This window comes from Podarcis gaigeae (assembly GCF_964106915.1).
Source record: "Podarcis gaigeae genome assembly, chromosome: 15".
Taxonomy (NCBI): Eukaryota; Metazoa; Chordata; class Lepidosauria; order Squamata; family Lacertidae; genus Podarcis; species Podarcis gaigeae.
Genome location: NC_139692.1, coordinates 45354546 through 45378518, shown reverse-complemented (window position 1 = coordinate 45378518; position 23973 = coordinate 45354546). Strand labels below are relative to the sequence as shown.

The 23973-nt window shown below is 50.1% G+C and overlaps 1 protein-coding gene across 4 annotated transcripts in view; it reads right to left on the bottom strand.

Annotated features, from left to right (window-relative positions):
* Nucleotides 1–21900, bottom strand: part of FOXN1 (forkhead box N1) — a 48071-nt gene extending 26171 nt beyond the window's left edge. The window contains exon 1 of one of the 4 annotated variants that reach the window (XM_083715123.1): nucleotides 21464–21900. Coding sequence is in view for 2 of the 4 variants with exons in the window: in XM_083715120.1 (XP_083571246.1) it covers nucleotides 6971–7156 (186 nt within the window). In the remaining 2 variants the exon portion in view is untranslated. Of the gene's footprint in view, nucleotides 1–6970; nucleotides 7341–21463 lie in introns of those variants that run through there. The other 3 variants (XM_083715122.1, XM_083715120.1, XM_083715121.1) reach the window with 3 other exon arrangements.
* Between the last annotated feature and the right edge of the window lie 2073 nt (nucleotides 21901–23973).

Sequence of the window (23973 nt, the reverse complement as noted above, 5' to 3'; positions counted from 1 at the left end):
ATTTGGGCAAGAGGCACCAGGCTTTAATACTTTAATACGCTAATTTAGCAGGAACATTTAGGGGACCAGCCTCACCCCCCTAGTCCACTGACTGCATGCGACTGGTCTGGAAACCGCAGGAGGGGAGAGGGCCCTTGGGCTCAAATCCTGCTTGCAGGTTTCCCAATAGAGGCACCTGACCGGTTGGCCACCATGAAAACAGGATGCTGGAGTCGGTGGTCCCCTTTGGCCGGATCCAGCAATGGGTGCATACCCCCAAGGTTTAAGGCAAGCAGCATAACAGCTCCCACCTATTGCTGGCCTACAGCATGGGCTGCATAGCATATTTTTAGGACCCACTCATAAAGCGTGTCTTCTGTTTGTGCAAAGGTGACCAGAACCACACAAGCTCTTCCAAATGAGGTCGCGCCATAGATTCACATAATGGCAGTGCGGTATTTTTCCAGGGTTTGGAGGCGCAACCCCACTTAGGGGAGCAAAGGCACGGCTGCTTGAATTTCTACTGGGACAGATGGGAGCCAGCCAAGGCTGAGATTGCTCCTGACCAACGACCAAAGCCCCGTGTCTCCGCCGCACTCTGCAAATGGTGCGTGGCCATCGCCACTTCCCCTCGGATTAAATGCCTGCTTTGTAAAAATCAAGGAAGTGGAAAGCGCTTGGAGAGGCGACGCTGGCCAAGCTCCTTCGCTTGCGTGACTGACGGGTCCCGTCAGCGAGCCAGGCCTGAACCCGGCCCCCGTTTCGTTCTCGCTCTTGGATTCCCGAGGGCCGCTATTCTGGCGACACCTCTTTGCCGCTCGCTGTGCTGGATGCCAGGTGCTGCTGCTGCTCCTGAGCAGGCCTCCCTCCCGTGTCCCCGGAGGCTGAGATCAACTTTCACTGGAAGGCGGCGTGTTTGGATGATCCCCAATTCGTAATTCATCCTCTGCTCTACATGCCTCCGAGGAGGTGCGTGATCCCAGGTTGACACCGGTGTTTCTGATCTTCCCCCTTCTCCCCCAACCCTTCCCCAAAGCACTAAATCACCCTCTTCCCAACCCCCCTTCCTTCCTTCCTTCCTTCCTTCCTTCTGTGATTCACTCCGATGCCTCTTGGTTCGAGGAAGAGCCAGAGCGTTGGAATAGGACCCCAAATCACCTCCACACCAGGATTCTTTAGCTGGGATATCCTGGCGGGTCCCTTCCATCTCCACAATCCTCTAATTCTAGATGGTACCACCACCATCAAGTTGCATCTCATTTCCTCATTTATTGCCTTTTTCTCCCAGGAGCAGGAGGGGGAATACGTGATTCTTCTCCTCCTCCTTTAATCCCTCCAACAGCCCCGCGAGGTAGCTCAGGTGGAGAGGCAATAACTTGGGCCAGGCTCACCCAGTGAGAGCTTCGTGGCTGAGCGGGAGGATTCGAACCCTGCTCTCTCCCCAGGCCTTAGCCTGACCCTCTAACCACTACACCGCACTGTCTCTCTAGCAAAGAGTGTGGCTGGAGAACCAGGCAGACGGCCTTGTGGGATCAGCAAAGGAGGCTCCGTGGCAGGAGAGATAAGAGCCTCGACAGCAGCCACAAAACAAACCACGGCAGATTCCCTTTTTTGCAGCCACAGCAACACAGGCTCTGCATGACCTCAGAAGAGGAGGAGGAGGAGGCAGCTTTGTGCGGCACCTTTGAGTCTTCCAGGGTGGGGTTCAGGGGTTGAGTCAGCAGCTGGGTGGGGACGGGCCCAGGAGGGCGAGGTGGGGGAATGGTTGGCCTCTGGATTCCTGAGTCAAAACACCTTGTCTCTGATCTCCATCAGATCCAGATTGCGGCAGGTTTGGCCCACAAAGTGTGTATTCCTGCCTGGTGGTGTGAAAGGCTCCACCTTTGGATTTCCACACGTGCCCAGGACATCCCTGGTGATTTCATGGAATCGTGCAGTCGGAAGGGGCCCCTGAGGGACATCTAGTCCAACCCCCTGCAATTGCAGGAAGCAGAGCTGAGGAATCCCAGACAATCTCTCCTTGAAAACCTCCAAGGAAGGAGAGTCCACCACCTTCGAAGGGAGATCATTCCATTGTTGAACTGTTGAAATTCCTTCCTGATGTTTAGTCAGAAAATCCTTTCTTGCAACTTGAAGCCCTGGGTTCGAGTCCTACCCTCCAGAGCAGGAGAAAACATGCTTGCTTCCTCCTCCAGGTGGCAGCCCTTGAGATATTTGAAGATGGCTCTATCTCAGTCTCCTCTTTTCCAGGCTAAACATACCCAGCGCCTTCAACCGTTCCTCATCAGGCTTCACTTCTTGACTCTTGATCATCTTGGTTGCCCTCCTCTACACACCTTCCAGCTTGCAAATGTCATTTTTTTAACTGGGTGCCCAGAACTGAACACAGGACTCCAGGCAGGGCCTGACCAAGGCAGAACAGAGTGATACTATTACCTCCCTAGATCTGGACACTAGACATCTTTTGATGGCAGCCTAGAATTGCATTTGCTTTTTTTGCTGCTGCATCACACTGTTGCCTCATGTTACCTTTGTGGTCCACCAAGACCCCTCAATCCTTTTCACAGGTCATCTCTCAGAGTGCCAGGCTAACTGACTCTTTGCTCCAGCAAGTGAATGGCGTGATAACGTGGCTTTCAAGTTGGTAGCAGGGCTGGCGATAACAGAAGCCAGAGAAAGCAGACAAATCACCCAGAAGAGGCTAGTTATGTCTCTCCTTTTCTTTGAAGCGGTTTCTGCTTCATGCTAACAGCTTAAACAGTAATGCTGCAGGAAGGTGTTAATTTTACTGTGTGCAGGACACTTAAAGAAAATGTTATGAAAATGATATATAGATGGTATTTAACACCAGCTAAACTTGTATAAGACAAGAACTAATGAGTGCTGGAAATGTAAAGGAAGGTACCATTTTACTACATGTGGTGGACTTGTAAAGAGGTAAAGGCTTTCTGGGAAAAGATATATAATGAGTTAAAGAAAATGTTGAAAAATATTTTTGTTGAAAAACCAGAAGCCTTTTTATTGGGTATAGTGGCTGAAGAGATACCAAGGGAAGGTAAAAGATTGTTTATGTATGCAACAACTGCGGCAAGAATTCTTTACAAGAAGAAGTACCAACAAAAGAAGAGAGGCCGATGAAGATGTTGGACTCTGCAGAATTGGCGAAGCTGGCGGAAAAACCTGAAACCAGCAAGATCAAGCATTCCAAAAGGACTGGGGCACATTTATACGATATCTGAAAGATTATTGTAAGCAATTAACATCACTAGCAGGGTTGTCTGAAGACTCGCAACGAGAAATTTTCTACCTTTCTATATTTACAGTGGTACCTCGGGTTAAGAACTTAATTAGTTCTGGAGGTCTGTTATTAACCTGAAACTGTTCTCAACCTGAAGCACCACTTTAGCTAATGGGGCCTCCTGCTGCTGCGCCGCCGGAGCACGATTTCTGTTCTCATCCTGAAGCAAAGTTCTTAACCTGAGGTGCTATTTCTGGGTTAGCGGAGTCTGTAACCTGAAGCATATGTAACCCGAGGTACCACTGTATTTAAATTTTGAGTAATTTTATAATGTATATAATAAGAACTGGAAAACGTGCAAAATGCAATAATATAAAAGTAAATTTTGAAAGCCATGAGGTGGGATGGAAGGAAGTTGAGAGGCTCTAAAGAGCCAGGGATGTATTTGTTGTTGAGTCGTTTAGTCGTGTCCGACTCTTCGTGACCCCCTGGACCAGAGCACACCAGGCACTCCTGTCTTCCACTGCCTCCCGCAGTTTGGTCAAACTCATGCTGGTAGCTTCAAGAACACTGTCCAACCATCTTGTCCTCCGTCGTTCCCTTCTCCTTGTGCCCTCCATCTTTCCCAACATCAGGGTCTTTTCCAGGGAGTCTTCTCTTCTCATGAGGTGGCCAAAGTATTGGAGCCTCAGCTTCACGATCTCTCCTTCCAGGGAGCACTCAGGGCTGGTTTCATTAAGAATGGATAGGTTTGATCTTCTTGCAGTCCATGGGACTCTCAAGAGTCTCCTCCAACACCAGAATTCAAAAGCATCAGTTCTTCAGCCATCAGCCTTCTTTATGGTCCAGCTCTCACTTCCATACATCACTACTGTGAAAACCATAGCTTTAACTATACAGACCTTTGTTGGCAAGGTGATGTCTATGCTTTTTAAGATGCTGTCTAAAGAGCCAGGGATGTATAGGGTAGTGTTATGATGTGAACGTAGATTATAAAATAGAAAAGAAAAAAAAATGATCATGGGGTTGAAGTGTGTGTGTAATCATGGATCAACACCACAGCACTGGGAAACAGGTCATTCCTAGCAGGCCGGCTGGCCAGCCTAACTCCATCCTCCTGTACAATTAAGTGTTGCAATGTCTTCGCCTGCAATAGGGAGTGAGATGGTCCTCGCAACCTGTCATTTGAAACAAGCCAATGTGGTGCACCTCAAGTGTATCTCAGGGAGATCTTTGCATACCTTGAGGAGAGATTCCTCTGGCGCACTATTTTCCCTGCCAATGTGCTCTGTTCTGTTCTGGAGCAGGGGGCTGCTGGTGGCATTGGGGCTAGTAAGGTGGGCGACAGGCAGCCCCAGCGGTAGGCGGGACCAGAACCAATGATGGGCAGCGGCCGATCCAATAGCAGGCCCGTTTGGACACCATCTGTATTTAAAGCAGCGTCAACCCACAATCTTTGAAGAATTGGGTTGCACTGAGAGAATTCAGAAAATTGTAAACATTTGAAAACATTTGTAGGCTTGAATGGAAATGTTTTATAATGTAAATATAAGGAACTGATTTACCGATAACAAGGTGAAATAATGTAATAAGATAGAAGGTAAATATATAAAAGTTTGAAAATTAAATAAATATTACTTTTTTTAAAAAGAGAGAAAATTCAGTCTCAGCCAACAGTCACACGACATGCAGGTTAGTTGCCACTGCTAGTCCTCCTCAGAGTAGAACCGTTGAAACTAATAGATGCAGCCAACTTACGTTTATAACTTTCAAAGGATCTACTTGGGAGAGATCTCAGGGCATCAGTGAAGCTGAATATTGGAAATTTCAGGGCAGACCAAAGAATGTCCTTCTTCACGCAGCAAAGAGTTGGACTATGGAACTCCCTCCCACAGGAAGCAATAAAGCCCACCAGCTTGGATGGCTTTAAAAGAGGATTAAACAATTCTTGGAGGGCTGCTGATGGCTGCTAGCCAGAATGGCTATGCTCTGTGTCTCCATGGTTGGAGGCAGTGATACTTCTGAATACCAGATTCTGGAAACCCCAGGAGGGGAGAGTGATGCTCTTGGGCTCAGATCCTGCTTGGGGACTTCTGGTTGGCCCCTAGGAGAACAGGGTGCTGGACTAGACGGGCCACGGACCTGATCCAACCACTTCATTTAAAGCACATGGCTTCTCCCAGAGAATCCTGGGAAGTGTAGTTTGTGGGGGGTGATGCTGAGAGGTGTTAGGAGGCCCCTTTTTGGAGAACTACAATTTCCAGAGTAGTTTAACTGTCAGTCCTCTCCGGGGAAAGGCTGGAAAGGGGAATAGGCATCTCCATGATGCTTTCAAGCAGCCTTTCTCAACCTGTGGGTCCCCAGATGCTGTTGGACTACAATTCCCATCATCCCTGAGCTCTGGCCTTGCTAGCTGGGTGTGATGGGGGTTGTAGTCCAACAACATCTGGGGACCCACAGGTGGAGAAAGGCTGCTTTAGAGCAAGCAGGGATGGAGCAAAGTTCAGATTCAGTTGACACTTAAAGCCAGGTTTTTATGCTGTAAACTGCCCTGTGATTCTCAAACGAAGGGCGGTAGATATGTTCAGTAAATTCAACAAATAAATAAAATTGCTGCTGCTGTTGCTGTTAATTAACTTTGTACACCTCCCTTCCTTTGAGAATCACAGGGTAGTTTACAATCTAAAAACACAACATTGCATAACAAACAAAAACATTAACTCCCACTTAATCAAAGAATTGTAGAGTTGAAATGGACCCTAAGGGTCATCTAGTCCAACCCCCTGCAATGTGGGAAACTTTCATCCAATGTGGGACTTGAACCCACAGCCCTGAGATTAAGAGTTTCATGCTCTATTGGCTGAGCTATCACATTCGCCAACCAAGCAGAGTTTGCAGAAATGAACAAGCTGTGTGTGGGGGGTGTGTGTGTGTGCGCGCATGAAACTGAAGACATCCGTGAAAATGGCCTTTAAAATGGAAAAGTGGCTTGCATCCAAGAATATGCTAGTCAAAATGGTGTCAATTGAGAGAAATTTGCACGAAATTGCTGAGGATTAAATACCGTATTTACTCGAGTCTAATGCGCCATCAAATCCAATGCGCACCTCAATTTTCAGAATCTTGAAACCCCAAAAAGTATTTGCTGGCAAATGCAAATGTGCCATCGAATTTAATGTGGATCTTAATTTTTGCAACGTAATCTGGCCAAAAAAAGGTGAGCACTGGGTTCGAGTGAATGTGGTAACAACAATCTTCATATTTCCACAGAAATGTGGAGATCCTGAATTTAAGACTGGGGGTGAATGAGAGAAGGGCAAACCCTTCCATCCCTGGCGGCTGACATGCTCACTTTTTGCCCTCTTCTTGCAACTAGACTACAACTCCCATAATCCCTTGGGGCTGGGACTGATGGGAGCTGGAGTGCTTGACCCAAAGCTCCTCCTCCAAACTTCTGCCCCTTATCAACCAGCACTTTATCTGGAGCACTGAGGTCTAGAATCTTGCTTCGCTTTCAGGGGGGGAAAGCTGCTTCGGTAGAGCAGCTGCTTTGCATGCAGAAGGCCCCCGGTTCAATTTGCAGGCAGGGCTGGGACAAAAGACCCCCCCTGCCTGAATCCCTGGAGAGCTGCTGCTGCCAGTCAGCGCAGGCAACACCAAACATCTAAGGCGGCTTCCGATGTTCCTATTTAATTCGGAACCACGAGGACTAGAATCTTGCTTCGTTTTGGCGCTGGTGGTCAGTGTGGGTACCTCTGGGCCAAGGGTCCCCTGTGTCAGGTCTCTCCATCCTCTCCTGCACCTTCTCATCCTTCTGCTCCTCCGGGATGCTTCCCTTCCCGTGAGCTCATCCTGGGACAGTGCCATGTTCCTCCTTTTACGAGGAAGGTGTGTGCCGTGACCCGCCCTAATGGTTTCTGTCTCTGGCTGCGGCAGCATGTTTTATGCCGGGTGTGGCCTGGTGCTGTGCCTTTCATGCGTTCCCTCTGCTGCCCCACCTGGGACCACTCCTACCCTCCCACTGGGAAGCACCCACATCCTGCGTTGCAATTACCTTTATTTGATCTGCGGGACGGGTTTGGGAATCTTTCGCACCAGGGTTCTGGGGAGCTGAGTCGGGAGAAAAAAGCCTGGCAGGCTGCAGGAAGCGCCAAGGAATGGGCAGGATTGCAGCAGAGCCGGGAGGGAACCCCCCCCCAGGGGTCATTTAGCAGGGGTGGGGGCAGCAGCACAAGCGAAGTTGGCTCTGGGGGATGGAGAGGGCAGGGCTTCAGGCCCAGAACTTGATTCCCAGAACTCAGCTGTGGAATGTGTGGAAGCGTGTCAGGCACAAGGTGTCACGGGGCATGTGCAGAGTAACGCTCCTAAGTGAGGGAAAGTCAGACCCAACTGATCTGGGATTCTGGAGAGGGCTTTCCAGAATGGAGTCTGTGGCTTCTGGATGGGAAATTCATTTCATTTACTACGCGTCGCTAACAGCCAGTGACTGCAGGTCCTGGGACTCTTTGCCTTAGTGATTTTTTGAAAAACTATAAAATGGAATATCTGAAATCTGAAACTGAATAATTAAAAACAAAACAAAACAAATACACCAGGGTATGAAACCAAAGGGATGCGGGTGGTGCTGTGGGTTAAACCACAGAGCCTAGGACTTGCCAATCAGAAGGTCGGCGGTTCGAATCCCCGCGACGGGGTGAGCTCCCGTTGCTCGGTCCCTGCTCCTGCCCACCTAGCAGTTCAAAAGCACGTCAAAGTGCAAGCAGATAAATACCTCCGGCGGGAAGGTAACCGGCGTTTAGGTGTGCTGCTCTGGTTCGCCAGAAGCAGCTTAGTCCTGCTGGCCACATGACCCAGAAGCTGTACGCCAGCTCCCTCGGCCAATAAAGCGAGATGAGCGCCGCAACCCAAGTCATCCGCGACTGGACCTAATGGTCAGCGGTCCCTTTACCTTATGAAACCAAAATAGGAACATAGGTGTGAGTATTGTCTACACTGACTGGCAGCCGCTCTCCAGGGTCTCCGGGAGGGAGTCCTTCCCTGCCCTCCCTGGAGATGCTGTCAGGAATTGACCCCGGGACCTTCTACATGCAAGGCAGCTGCTCTGCCCCTGAGTCACAGCCCTTCAGGACCCCTGAAGGTGAGAGGAATTTGCCCCATAACTGCATAAGTCGGCCCATCCAACCATGGATCCCCGCCAGAAAAAAAGCCAAAAGCAACCTTTTCTCCAAAGCAATCCCTCCCTCCCCAGCTCTTCCCCCACTGGCTCTGCAGGTAGGAGAGTAAGACATCTCAGGTGCAGGCAGCACATAATTAGCAGGGAAGGCTCCCTCGCGGCATGGCTGGCGGCCACCAGCCAGCTTTCTAAAAAGGGATGAGCAACTCATGGCGGACGGCGAGGATGAGTGTGTACGTTACGGCTCCCATACATGGTCCTCCTGCTCCTTTTGCAGTTATAGGATCATAGGCCTGTAGAGTTGGGACATCCAGGGTCATCCAGTCCAACCCGCCGCAATGCAGGAACCACAACTATTTCAGCTTTAATTGCGTTGCCCCCTGACAGTACTTTATACATCCCTTGATTATTTATGATCCAACCGAGGGAACCCTAGCCCGCGAAAACTGGTGCCAGGATAAATCTGGTGGCCTTGAAGACAAGGGTCCCCAATTATGCTGCCCCTAGTTGCCCACAACTCCCCTCCATCACCTCTGGAAAGTGCATAGAGCTGGAGGAGGAAGTTGGAAGAGTGGTTTCCCCCTTCCACTCGATGGTGCTTCTCAAGGCACAGAGTGACTCTGCTGGATTGGACTCAAATCCTCTGAAAAATTAAACTGGGTCATTGGGTTCTTTCTTTCTGTGGGGAATAATCTGGGAGGGTGGGAGGTGCCTGCAGACATTCACTCAAAAATCCAAATTTCCCCATGGCTTAGAAAGGTGCACTATGTTGCTATTGATCCTGCCGCTCCCTGGAGCTGCCCAATCCTCTTTTAAAGCCATCTAGGTCATTGGCCATCACTGCCTACTGTGGGAAGGAGTTCCACAGTTTAACTCTGCACAACTTTCTTTTATCCATCTTGAATCTTCCAGCATTCAGCTTCACTGAATGCCCATGAGTGTCATGAGAGAGGGAGGAAAGAGTCTTTTTACACCTCTAGCTCAGATGGTAGAGCCCGACCTTCTTAATCTCAGGGTTGTGGGTTCAAGCGACATGCTGGGCAAAAGATTCCTGGGTTGCAGTGGGTTGGACTAGATGACCCTCGCGGTCCCTCTCCCTCGCCTTTTCTCCAAACTAAGATGTCCCAAGCGCCACAACCTTTCTGCGGTGGGGAATCCCTTGATCATTCTGGTAGCCCTTTCCTGAACCTAAAAAAGCCCCAAATGAGTTCCAGATCCTTGCATGATTCACAAACCTCAGTCTCCATCCTCTTATCTCTGGATTTTTTGCCTCTCCTGGGAAAGCAGAGGATCGGCTGGGAAGGAGCCTCAAAGGAGTTGCTCTGCTGGTGAGTAAGCAACTGCAGCCTTCCCAGAGAGACTTGCTCCGGGCTGGGGTAGGGACTTGGTGCATTTAAAAGTGCTTTTTTCTCTCTCCTTCCCTCCCTCCTCCTCCTCTGTGGCACTTCAGCCCTTAATAAACAGAGCAGAGTCGTCAGAAAAGGTGCCCTTGTGCTGAAGGAAACTGGGGCCACAGATGGCTCTGCAGCAATGCCCCTGAATCCCAGTTCCTGGAGGGAAGAGGGCTCTGTTGCTCAGAAGAGGCATCTGGTTGTGGGGCCACTAGGGGCCCGATCCAGCAGGCTCTTCTCCTGTGAGCCAGCCAGGGAACCCGGGGAGGGATTTCCTTCCACGAATGGCATGCGGCTGCTACATTCTTGGGAAAACAGGTTCCTCTCTCTCTCTCTCTCTCTCTCTCTCTCTCTCTCTCTCTCTCTCTCTCTCTCGTCTCCTGGCTGCCTCTCGCTCGCTCCGAGCAGGGAGAAGGTTGGCCGGGACCTGCCAAGGCAGGCCTGGGCGAGCTGGCTGCCAGTCCCTGGCATCAGGAGGGCAGGAAGACCCAGCCCCGCTGCAGGAGGGGAGGGAGAGAGAGGGGTGTGGGGTGGAAGGCTGCTGCGCCCCTGGGTGCTTGGTGAGGCTGCGGCCACAGTTGCCCCAGAGCCCTTTTTTCTGGGTAAGGGGCACATCCACCGCTGTTTCCCATCTGCTGGGAATGGAAGAGGCTATCAAAGGATCAGCATCCTGGCCACATTCAGGGCGGCCCACACAGGCGCCAGGCACCATCCCAGGCCAAGGGTGCCCCAGGCAGCTGGAGGCTTCTGGGACCAGGTGCGGGAGGCGACAAGCAGCCAGGTGACTTATTCACCTCCGCCATCCTAATCTTATATTGATTGAGGCTGCCGGTGTTATGATGCCATCGCACAGATCTGTGATGCAGCTGCATCAGGAGGGCTGGTACGGTTCTGGTCAGCTCACCTCAAAACAGTTGGAAAAGGTTGATAAAAGGGCAGTCAGAATGGTCCAGGCAATGGAGCAACTCACCTATGGTGAAAGGTGGCAGCGTTTGGGAATTTTGGGTTTAGCGGAAAGGCGAGGAAGAGGCGACATGAATGATAGACATTTATAAAATCAAGCCTGGCCTGGAGAAAGGGGGTGAAGGAAAGCTTTTCTCCCACACTAGAACTTGTGGATGTCCAATAGAACTGAATATGGAAAGATTCGGGACTGATAAAAGGATGGACTTCTTCATACAGCAAATGGTTAAACTACAGAAATCGCTCCGACGCTTTGGCCTGATTCAGCAGGCTCTTTTGATGTTCTAATGGAGCTTCCAGTTCCAGAGGCAGTCTATCTAGATTCCTAGGTTCTTAAGGGCATGTGACCGCTGTCAGAACAGGGTGCTGGGCTAGATGTGGCCGTTTTGCCTGATCCACTGGCTGTTCTTATGCCTCTGACAGCAGAGGAAGAACACAACCCCCCTGGCTAGCAGCCACAGGAAAGCCTCCTCCTCCTCCTCCTTGATGCCCTTACCGTATCTTGACATCAATGGACCTGAGTAATGTTAGGTCCATTCCTTCCAAAGGATCTACTTTGAGTAAAAGCGAGGCTATAACCCATTCTTTTAAATCTCCTCTTCTGGCCTTCTGTCGACCTCATCTATTTACTTCCTAAAATTTATGCACTGCTTGTTTTGTTTGTAAAAAGCCTCCCGCAAAATGGTTTGCAAAGAAAGCAATAATATTATCACTAGGGGGAAAAATGCAACTCTCAAAAAGTTAAAACAACAATAGACGAAGAGCTCATTAAAGCTCTCACCAACTTTCTAAACATCTGGGCAGACCTTCAGTTGTGTTCAGTGACTGGCTCCCTAAATCGAAGATGGAGTTATTGCTGGCCTCCAACACCCCTCTGCTCTGCCCATTGGGCGCTGATGGGAGTAGAAAGCCTCATGGCCTCTGGAGGAGGGCCAAAGATGTCCCCCCTGCTCTGAAATCTTGCCACCTGCACTGATACCCAGCATTGCCTCTGCCCAAAACCTCTCTCAGTAATCTCTGCAAGCAGCCTTGCAAAGTAGGCCGAAGTTGGTTCTCCCCATTTTGCAAAGCTGCGAGAATCAGCTTGTATAAGGGCTATCTCATAAGCCTGTGATTCACCCTCCACACCCACTCTGCCAGGATTGATTGAAATCTCAATCTATTTAAACCTCTCTCTCTCTGTGTGTGTGTGTTTTGTTTTTCCCAGATTGCAGTCCCGGGACTTGCCTTTAGGGTCATTGCGACGTTGGCATTGATCGGGGTTGGACTAGATGATCTTGGGGGGTCCCTTCCAACTCCACAATTCTAGGAATCTATAAATTGTCCCAATTTCTGGTCTCTGGTTCCCCTTCTGGGGTGTGTGTGTGTGAAATGGGTTTGCCCACCTTGCCCGCGTCTCGGAGGAGCAGGCTGAGAATTGCCGCCCACCTTCTGTCATCATCAGGGAGAATAAGCCTGTGAAAACGGGGACTGATCCCTTCGCACGTTGCTCCCTCCATTTTGCTTGGGGGCCGACGGCTGAGAAAGTCGTGGCCCTTTGTGTGCCGGAGGGGGAAAGGTGTATCAAAGCCCTGTCATTTTCTTCTGCCGCTAATTTTGCCAGCGCAATCTCCAGGATTAATCTTCCTTTTCTTCTCCCTGCGACTTAATTCATTTCTTCAAGGTGGAAGGAGGAGGAGAGAGCTGAGAGGCTCGCCCAGGCTGGGAGGCCTTGGCGTATGCCATCCTGCCTGCCGGCTGCCTTGTGTGTGCCAGTGAAAATCTGCTCCACTCTTGAACAGCTCTTCCTGCCAGAAAGACATTTGTATTGCAGATGGCTTTCTGTTTGCCTCGGAAGGCTGTGTGTTTTGCTAGGGACCTTCTGTGGCACAACGGTGTGTGTGTGTGTGTGTGTGTGTGTGTGTGTGTGTGAAATTATTGCTGCTACTTATTAAATTTCTGTACCGCCTTTTGCCCAAGGATCACAGGGCGGTTGACAATATAAAACATGAACCCAGCTGGGCGTCAAGAGAAACGGAGGCTTCCTATTTACATTTGCAAAGCAGCTTTGGGGGTCGCAGAAAGACGTCTTCTACTGTGTCAAACCCATTAAGCCCAGTGTTGTCTACACTGACTGGCAGCAGCTCTCAAGTGTTTAATAGGAAGGTCTTTCCCTGTCCCTCTTGGAGATGGCGCTGCCCCTGAAACGGAAGCAAGGCTCTAGTCCTCATGGATCTAGACGAACACATAAACAGGCACACTGGAAGCTGCCTTATACCACATCAGATCAGAGGTCCACCCAGCTCAGTGTGGGCCACCCTGACTGGCAGCAGCTCTCCAGGGGTTCGGGCAGGGGATTCTCCCAGCCCAAACTGCAGATGCCAAGGAGTGAATCAGGGCCCGGATCAGCAACAAGCAAACCAGGAGGATGGGGCCGCAACAGAGTTTCTGGGTATGTATAAGATTTTGGGCAGGGCCCAAATCTGCATAAGATTTGCAACAGTTCATTTATATGCAGAGATGCAAATCTAGCCTTTAGATTTTGCCCAAAGCAAGCCAATCAAGGTCCGCTGTGAATCCCCCAGTTTATTCCTTCAGTTTGTGCTCATCAGATCTTCCTGAAATGATGTCCTCTTACCTACAGGACCGCCTCTCCTGGGATGTCCCACGGAGGACCTTACGGTCTTCAAACAAAAACATCTTGGAGGTCCCGGGCTGCAGAGAGGTTAGGCTGGCCTCAACCAGAGCCAGGGCCTTTTCGGCCGTGGCCCCAATCTGGTGGAACACTCTGTCACAAGAGACTAGGGCCCTGCGGGACTTGACATCTTTCTGCAAAGCCTGCAAGACAGAGCTGTTCCACCAGGCCTTTGGCCAAGACACAGTCTGACCCCATCCTTTGGCAATCCTCACAGAACTCTAGCCCAATGGTTGCCATTAATTTGATTTGATTTTAAAATGAATTGATTTTAGAATGCTGTGTTACTTTTATTGTTGTTAGCCGCTCTGAGCCCGACTTTGGCTGGGGAGGGCGGGATATAAATAAAAAATTATTATTATTATTATTATTATTATTATTATTATTATTATTATTTAGCCCCAATTAATTTCCCCAAAGGTTTCCTCCAAATGAAGGCTGCCCCTGCCTCTTCAGGGCCCCCAAATCCCCACCAAGTACCTAAGGAGAGCCTCCTGGATCAGGCCAAATGGCACCCATCTAGTCTAGCCTCCTGTCTTCACAGGGGCCAATCAGCTGCCCATTATGGGAACCCCCAAGCTGAATTCGAGTGCAAGAACATCACTCTCCTGTCCTGCCGGTTCCAGCAATGGGCTTTCATTTCTGCAGAGGAGCATTTCTGCCTCTGAGCGTGGAGGCAGAGCCCAGCCACCTGGGCTCTTGTAAAGCCATCCAAGTTGCTGGCCGTCACTGCCTCCTGTGGCAGGGAGTTCCACAGTTCATGAATACGTCACTTCTTTTATCTATCCTGAATCTTCCAATATTCAGCTTCATTAGATGCCCAGGAGTTCTGGTGTTCTGATGCCAAGCTTACTTTTACAAACTTATATCATGTCGGCTTTTCTCTTAACTAAAAAGTCCCACATGCTGCGAACTTCCTTTGCAGGGAAGCTGCTCCATCCCCCAAATCACTTTGGCGGCCCTTTTCTGTACTTTTCTTTTTTTGGCAACTCTACACTATCACCTTACATTAATATCCTACACAGGAACTGAGAACATCCCTCTGAATTCAAATTCCCCAGACAACACTTGGTGGGCGGGCAGGCGGGTGGCAGCGGGGAATGGGACATCCACAAAAATATTCAGCGGCCCTGTCCCCTTTTCCGTCCTTCCTGAATGGATTAGCGTGTCTGGGAATCAGCGTGTTTTTACATGAGTAGAATGTGTGCTTTTATTTCAAATGCATCTCTGGGTTATTTTGGGGGCATAGGAACTCGTTCATTATTATTTTTCAAAATATAGTCCAGCCCACCACATGGTCTGAGGGATGGTGGACTGGCCCACGGCTGAAAAAGGTTGCTGACCCCTGGTCTACAATCTCCCAAGGAAAAAAGTTCCACCGTTAAGAGATTCTGACTAAACATCAGGAAGAACTTTCATCATGTAACTTGAAGTCATGGGTTCGAGTCCTACCCTCCCGAGCAGGAGAAAACAAGCTTCTTCCCTCTTCCCTGTGGCAATCTGAAGATTGCTCTCATATCTCCTCTTTTCCAGGCAAAACATACCCAGCTCCTTCAACTGTTCCACATAAGGCTTGGTTTTTTTTAGACCTTTCATCATTCTGGTCGCCCTCTTCTGCCCACCTTCTAGCTTATCAACGTCCTTCTTAAATTGTGGTGCCCAGAATTGGACACAGTAGATAGCATCTAAAAAAGCAGAGACATCACCTTGCCAACAAAGGCCTGTATAGTTAATGCTATGGTTTCCCAGTAGTGATGTATGGAAGTGAGAGCTGGACCATAAAAAAGGCTGATTGCTGAAGAATGGATGCTTTTGAATTATGGTGCTGGAGGAGACTCTTGAGAGTCCCATGGACTGCAAGAAGATCAAACCTCTCCATTCTTAAGGAAATCAACCCTGAGTGCTCCCTGGAAGGACAGATCGTGAAGCTGAGGCTCCAATACTTTGGCCACCTCAAGAGAAGAGAAGACTCCTTGGAAAAGACCCTGATTTGGGAAAGATGAAGGGCACAAGGAGAAGGGGACGACAGAGGACGAGATGGTTGGATAGTGTTCTTGAAGCTACCAGCATGAGTTTGACCAAACTGCGGGAGGCAGTGGAAGACAGGAAGGCCTGGCGTGCTCTGGTCCAGGAGGTCACGAAGAGTCGGACACGACTAAATGACTAAACAACAACAACAAATTCCAGATGTGGTCTGACCAAGGCAGAAGAGAGCAGGACTAAGGCTTCCCTATTGCTTCTGCTGATGCAGCCTAGAATAGCGTGATATATTTGTCTCTGTCTGGAACCCTGGAGCACCCCTGTGTTGCGCTCCGAAATTTTCCTGTTGGGTTGGGGGTGCACCCAGTATTTGGCACCCAGGAGTCTGTGGACCTGCCAAAAGGTAGATGTCACAAATCTAAAAAAGGAGGCCAAAGTTGCAGGCAGCTGGGCACTCTGATGTCTCTTTGTAATGACTGCCTTGGGAGACAGAGCAGGGTGACTGACTGGCAGGTGCCAAATGTTTTGTAAAAGTCAACTTGTTTTGCATCACTTCTGGCTTCTGCTCTTGGCAAACAGTGGCCCGTTTTCTGCTGGTTTTGGCATTCTCCACAGAGCCACCTCCCTCCTGCCTCTGACCTTGGCTTAATTTAAAACAAATAACTAGATCTGAAGATTGGATTCGACTGTGATCTTCTCTGAATTGAAATAAATGGATCTCAGCAAGTCGCACCTATTAATTTTATTTAAAAAAATTGTCCAGTAGCACCTTAGAGGCCAACTAAGTTTGTTCTGGGTATGAGCTTTCGTGTGCAGGCACACTTATTCAGATACATGGAAACAGAAGTCACCAGACCCTTAGATATAGTTGGGAGGGTGGGGTGGGGTTTTTCTCAGAAGGGTAGGAGGAGATGGCTGATGGACTCAATGGGTATAGTCAACCTGTTGACGACTGTTAACGACTGCAATTAGTCCTACAGGAAAAAGAAAGGGATAGTATGCAGATGACCAAAAATAACTTTAGCATATGTAATGAGGCAAGAATCTGAATATTCTTGTCTCCTTACATATAGAATCATAGAATCATAGAGTTGGAAGAGACCACAAGGGCCATCGAGTCCAACCCCCTGCCAAGCAGGAAACACCATCAGAGCACTCCTGACATATGGTTGTCAAGCCTCTGCTTAAAGACCTCCAAAGAAGGAGACTCCACCACACTCCTTGGCAGCAAATTCCACTGTCAAACAGCTCTTACTGTCAGGAAGTTCTTCCTAATGTTTAGGTGGAATCTTCTTTCTTGTAGTTTGGATCCATTGCTCCGTGTCCGCTTCTCTGGAGCAGCAGAGAACAACCTTTCTCCCTCCTCTATGTGACATCCTTTTATATATTTGAACATGGCTATCATATCACCCCTTAACCTCTTCTTCTCCAGGCTAAACATGCCCAGCTCCCTTAGCCGTTCCTCATAGGGCATCGTTTCCAGGCCTTTGACCATTTTGGTTGCCCTCCTCTGGACACGTTCCAGTTTGTCAGTGTCCTTCTTGAACTGTGGTGCCCAGAACTGGACACAGTACTCCAGGTGAGGTCTGACCAGAGCAGAATACAGTGGCACTATTACTTCCCTTGATCTAGATGCTATACTCCTATTGATGCAGCCCAGAATTGCATTGGCTTTTTTAGCTGCCGCATCACACTGTTGGCTCATGTCAAGTTTGTGGTCAACCAAGACTCCTAGATCCTTTTCACATGTACTAAAGTTATTTTTGGTTTACCATACCCATTGAGTCAATCACCCATCTCCTACTACCCTTCTGTTTCAGTGGATCTGAAGAAGTGTGGATGCACACAAAAGCTTATACCCAGAACAAACTTAGTTGGTCTCTAAGGTGCTACTTTAAAGGGACGCGGGTGGCGCTATGGGTTAAACCACAGAGCCTAGGACTTGCTGATCAGAAGGTTGGCAGTTCGAATCCCCACGATGGGGTGAGCTCCCGTTGCTCGGTCCCTGCTCCTGCCAACCTAGCAGTTTGAAAGCACCTCAAAGTGCAAGCAGATAAATAGGTACCGCTCCGGTGGGAAGGTAAACGACATTTCCATGCGCTGCTCTGGTTCGCCAGAAGTGGCTTAGTCATGTTGGCCACATGACCCAGAAGCTGTATGCAGGCTCCCTTGGCCAGTAAAGCGAGATGAGCGTCCCAACCCCAGAGTTGGCTGCGACTGGACCTAATGGTCAGGGGTCCCTTTACCCTTACCTTTAAGGTGCTACTGGACAACTTTTTAATTTTTTTTTTATTTTGACTGTGTCAGGCCAAAATGGCTATCTACCTGAATCTATTAATTTTATGCTAGTCTTTTAGCGACTAATGGAGTGAAATAATAATACTAATACTAATATAATTAGATACTTTTAGAGTTGAAAGGGACCCCCAAGGGCCATCTAGTCCAACCCCACAATGCGAGAGTCACGGCTAGAGAATTCCTGACAGACAGACAGCCAACCAACCAACCAACCAACCAACCAACCAACCAACCTGTGCTTAAAAGCCTCGAAGGAAGGAGAGTCCACTGCCTTCTGGGACATCATTTTGGCTTGTCTACTTTGAGTATGACTCATGCTGGATACAACCCTGACGAAGCACGTTGCATCCTCTAACACAAGGGCTTCATCAGGTCCCCAAAGCAGCCAAGCAGATGGGAAGGTCCACCTGCAGGACTGAGCACAACAGCTCAGGAGAGAGGAGAAGTGTTGCTGTTGTGGCAGTGAACTCCATCGCTGGAAAGAACTATTTCCTTTTGCCTGTTCTGAATCTTCCCATGTTCAGCTTTGGCAAGTGACACCTTTGGGCTCCCGTATGATGAGAGAGGCCGACCCCCTTCTCACCACCACTGTGTGTAACCTTAGACCAGCAGTTCTCCACCTGTGGGTCCCAGATGTTGTTGGACTACAACTCCCATAATCCCTGAGCCTTGCTAGTTAGGGGTGATGGGAGTTGTAGTTCAACAACATCTGGGGACCCACAGGTGAAGAAAGGCTGCCTTAGACCAAGGGTAGGCAACCTAAGGCCTGGGGGTCGGATGCGGCCCAATCACCTTCTCAATCCGACCAGCGGACGGTCCAGGAACCAGCATGTTTCTACATGAGTAGAATGTGTCCTTTTATTTAACATGCATCTCTGGGTTATTTGTGGGGCATAGGAATTGGTTCATCCCCCCCCCAAAAAATATAGTCCGGCCCCCCACAAGGTCTGAGGGACGGTGGACCAGTCCACGGCTGAAAAAGGTTGCTGACCCCTGCCTTAGACCCCTGCCTAATGCCCTCTTTTATTTGCTCTGAACTAAAAAGCAAAAACCACACAAGCCTTGCGAGGGAGTTGGGGGGATGACTGAGAGGCAGCATGATGGCCATCTTCAAATATCTATGGAGGATGGAGCAGGCTTGTTCACTCCTGATCGGGAGGGGAGGACTCGAACCCATGGATTCAAATGACGAGAAAGGAGATTTTGACTAAAGCTCAGGAAGAACTTTCTGATGGCAAAAGCCATCTGACAGTGGAACAGACTCCTTCGGAAGATGGCAGACTCTCCTTCCTGGGAGGTTTTTAAGCAGAGGTGGGGATCCCTTAGTTGAGATTCCTGCATTGCCTCCCTTCTCAACTCCACAAGTCTACAAACTATTGCAGCCTCTTTTCACAGGGGAGCTGCTCCACCCTGTCAATCACTTAAGCTGCCCTTCTCCGTCACTTAACAGAGAGGGCTTGGGAAGCCACGGAACGATTGCTGCCCACAATATGGGCTAGAGACCTGCAGAGCTCCAGCTTGCCGCAAAGATGTTTGCCCAGCCCTGCCTCTGGGTCCCCTGTTGCAATCCTCCCATCCCTTCGCACCAGCGCTCCGCACCAAGCATGCCTCCAATGCCTGCCTGGGCCTGCCTCCTTCCCTCTGGATGAAGAGCCGAGCGAATGGTGGGGTGTGGCATGAGGCTGCCCTGGTACTCTGTGCACCTGTTGGCGTGGCGAGGCTGCTGCCAGTGGAGAGCAAGGTGCATCGGTTTGGCAGCCGCCTCACCAGGCACCTGCCCGCTTCAAGGTGCTCCGTGGCATCTGAAGTCGCAATGGAGGTTAACACTCTTTTGCTTTGCATTTATGTACTTAAGCCTGGATTGTTTTGTTGTTGCAATTTATTCTGTTTTATCTGTTGCAATACTGAATTTATTCTGTTTGCCAAACTATTGGCTTTTGTCGTTTTTGGATTTACTGATCAGCTCCATGTTTTGTATAGCTGTATTTTCAATAGGTTGCTGTAAACCAGGCATGTTCAAATTCAATTTCGGAGGCCTAATCCGGGGTAAAATGGTAAAAAAACAACAACCAACAACTTCAATCCTAAAAAAAGGTCAATAACTTTGGTCAGCCCCCACGGCCCTTCACTTCATCAAATCTGGCCCTCTTTGAAAAAACTTTGGACACCACTGCGTAAACTGTTCTGGGCAAAGCTCATTGTGGAAAAGAGGTATATAAGTAAAATCCACCCATTGATCAATCAATCCTCCAAGCGCCTCCAAGTCAACAGAGCTTGAGGGTCGTTCTGCAACTGGTGCAGCTGCAAGGAGGGACTGGTGGCATTTATATCCTGTCCTTTTCCCCAAGGAGCTCCAGGTGACATTCATGACTCACCCCTTCTCATTTAATCCCCACCACAACCTTGCGAGGTGGGTGAAGCTGAGGGGCAGTGCCTGGCACCCAAGGTGAGACCATGTCTAAGTGGAGATTTGAATCCTGGTCTCTCCTATATCCTAGTCCGATGCTCTAACCACTACACCACACTAGCTCACCTCTGGGCGCTGGCTGAGGAGCTGGCAATGTCGCCAAGCCCACCACTGGCCCTTGCTGCTCTAGCACTCTCCAAGTCAAGGGGTGGGCACCTGGACAGTGCCCAGGGAGGAGGTTGCACGGGAATATTTCCTTTTGCTCAGTGGCAGAGTACCATCTTTGCACAGAGACCACCCCAGGTACGGCTAGGAAAGACCCCAGAGGCCGAGTCGAAGGCACTTCCCTGTGTGGCTCATTAAACCAGCTCTCCTTCTGGAGCTTGAGGACTAGGATCTTACTTTATGCTTCAGGGAAGCGTGGCAGCTCGATAGCAAAAGCACCTGCTTTGCATGCAGAGAAGGTTCCCCGTCCCGTCTCAAGCAGGCTGAGGGAAAAACAACCTGCCTCTGAAAGCCTGGAGGCAGACACTGCTGGTCAGAGTCGGCAACACTGTCCTGAATGGAGCCAAGTGTCTGGCTTGGTCAAATCGGTTCCCCATGGTCACCAGAAGAAAAGTGACTGCCCCAAACATGCCAAGCTTTTATTTGCCCCTTTGCACCAGAATGGTCTCCTCCTGCCGGGACCTCACTCCTCTGTCACTTGCTCAGAGAATTCTCAGAGGCAGCCTTTGCCGTCTTGGGGTCCCCCAGAGGTTTGTGGGCCCAACACAACAGCTGGGCAGCTGCATTGGGGCCTCCAAAGCAGCTGAAGGGCGCCAGGTTGACCGATTTGTGGCTACTCCCAAGTCCATCGCATGAGGAGGGGATGATGGAAGGGGCAGAAATCTTTCAATTGGGGCATTCTGCCTCAACCACCCACCCCGTCTCTGAGCTGTGATTCCTGTGATTCTACCCTTGGTGGTCCCTTCGAATTCTGTGACTGCTGCCCAGGAAGAACTCTGGAACTCCAAAAGTTGTTTCTTTGCACCGTCGTTCCTCCTCCCCACCAAAATAAAACACCCCTCAACACTCAACCTCTGCCGGATCTTTCATCCGCAAATTTCTGGGAACGCGAGGTCAAATGCCCAGTTGACAGCAACCTGCAAAAATGTCACCGCGGTGAATAATAACTACCAACGGGGATGCCCCATCCATCCGTCACACCGGCTCCTTCCCCAAGTGAGGGGAACAGTCAAACTTTAGAATTATGGAAGAGTTTGGGGATCTTCCTGGAGAAAGCGGAAGTTTCTCCCGCCTCATAGACGTTAGCGAGCCACATGTCTCACAAGCATACACAGAGTGCCAAGGGTCTGCTCACCTCGCCGCCGGGAAGCTGGAGAGGCTTCGGGGCCCCGTTCCCTTCACCGGGAGTTGCGCGCTGCCCGGGTTAAGTGACGGGACGGCGGAGAGGTCTCGGCTTACCTCTCTGCTCCGAAGCAGCACCTCCGAGACGCGGAAAGGTCATGCGGAGTGAGGCGCCCTTGGGTGGCTCTGCTGCGGCGCGCGCGGCTCAGCTACTCTCCGCGCTGTGGGAGCCCGGAGACTGCTGCGCTCTCCAGGTGAGGCGGAGAGGCATTTGGCGAAGGAGGCAAGGCGGCAATTATGATATCAGCAACTCCTAGCCTTGGGCAATCGAGCCTCTCAGAAGGCCGGGGAAAAAGTGACGGAGAAGTCGAAGGCTCCCGCTCTCTGCGCGCCTCCACGTACCCCTTCCCCCGGCCTCTCAACTTTCCTAGGTGCGACTCGGGAGGAGTGGGGATGAGCTATCCGAGGGTCACCTGGGCAGGTGCTCGACCCTCCGCAGGTGGGGTGAAGGCGTGGGGCGGAGCCAGCCTGTAGCTAAACCTGCGTGCGTCTGGCAGAGGCAATTGCGCACCTCCTGCCCCCTTCCCATGGCATCACAGAATTGCAGCGTTGGAAGGGGGTCCAAGGGTCATCTAGTCCAACCCGCTGCAATTCAGGGATCGCAGCTTAGGCGTCCCACAACTTTGGGGGTGGAAAGAGGGTGTAGGACAGACCCCTTGCGCTAAAATTATGGTTTTAATGGGGATGGGGTTTTAACTCAGGTGCGTGTTTTGTTTTCTTTGGGGTGGGTGGGGTTGTTTAAAATTGTTCTTAAGGGCTATCTGTTAATGTGCAGTTTGTATTTGCAGTTTCTGTTTTAGTATTTTGTTGGAAGCCACCCGGAGTGGCTGGGGAAACTATGGTGATTATTAAGCCTTTCCTCTAAGCTCTGTATGCTCCTTGGGGCAGGGAGCTGTCCCCTTTGGACACAAGGTACTCTGATGGCCTAGTGCAAGCAGGCAAGAGCAGCAGGAAGGCAGGCAGGGACCTGGAGATGCTGCCAGGGGACTGAGCCCAGGGCCTTCTGCATGCCAAGCAGGGGCTCTGCCACTGAACTATGGCCCTTCCTTTAAAAATAAAGCAAGATTCTAGTCCTCGTGGTTCTGAATAGAGGTTTGAAGCACAGGAAGCTACCTTATACTAAGCCAGACCACCATCTAGCTCAGCATTACCAACACTGACTGGCAGCAGCTCTCCAGAGTTTCTCCCAGTCCTACCTGCTGGCAATCAAAGCTGAGACCTTCTGCATGCAGAGCAGGGGCTCTGCCACTAGGCTGCATCTCTTCCCCTCTAAAAGCCTGCTAGTCCTCATGATTCTAAATAAAGAGGAACATAGGAAGCTGCTTGATACAACTTTGGTCAATGTAGCTCAGTATTACCCACACTGACTGGCAGCAGGGGTTTCTCTCTCTCCCCCAGCTCTACCTAGAGATGCTGTGGGGGATTGAAGCAGGGCCTTCTGCATGCCAAGCAGGGGCCCTTATGGCCATTCCCTCAAGACTCACCAGGAGCTGCCTTAGGTGAGGTCAAACTCTTTGTCCTCTCTCCCAGCTCTGACTGGTAGCGGCTCTCCAAAGTCTCAGGCCAAGAAGGCTTCTTTCCCACCCCCTGTTTAGGGGAATGAGGGGGGGGTTTAAAAACTTGGCCCAACCTGATCAAGAGTCAAGAAGTGAAGCCTGATGAGGAACGGTTGAAGGTGCTGGGTATGTTTAGCCTGGAAAAGAGGAGACTGAAATAGAGCCATCTTCAAATATCTCAAGGGCTGTCACATGGGGGAGGGAGCAAGCTTGTTTTCTCCTGCTCCGGAGGGTAGGACTCGAACCCATGGCTTCAAGTTACAAGAAAGGAGATTTCAACGAAACATATAGAAAAAACTGACAGTAAGAGCAGTTCAACAGCAGAATGGTCTCACACGAGAAGTGGTGGACTCTCCTTCCTGGGAGATTTTTAAGCACAGGTTGGACGGCCGTCTCTCACGGATGCTTTAGCTGAGATTCCTGCATTGCAGGGGGTTGGACTAGATGACCCCCGGGTCCCTTCCAGCTCCATAATTCTACACAAGCCAGACTCCAGCACAGCAGTAACTCTTCCCACTTGCAACTGGCATTCAGAGGATGGAGAACATAGGCATTGTGTCTAATAGCCAGTCCTGACATTTAGGTTAGATCACAGAACTGTAGGGCTGGCCCTGAGGATCATCCAGTCCAACCCCCAGGAATATGCAGCTGTCCCGTGAGGGAATCGAACCTGCAACCTTTAGGAAATGTAAATTGAATATTCAGCCACTTATTACAGTATTGAGGGGAAGTGCGTGGAACAGGTCTCGGTGTTTTGATTTCTGGGAATAGAGTTGAGAGATGGGGAGAAAACAGCAAAGACCTGATGAAGAGAACACAGTAGAGGTTATATTTTCTGAGAATCCTCCGGAAAAACAGTCTCTCAAAGGACCTGTTGATGGCATTTTACCATTGTACTTTGGGGAGT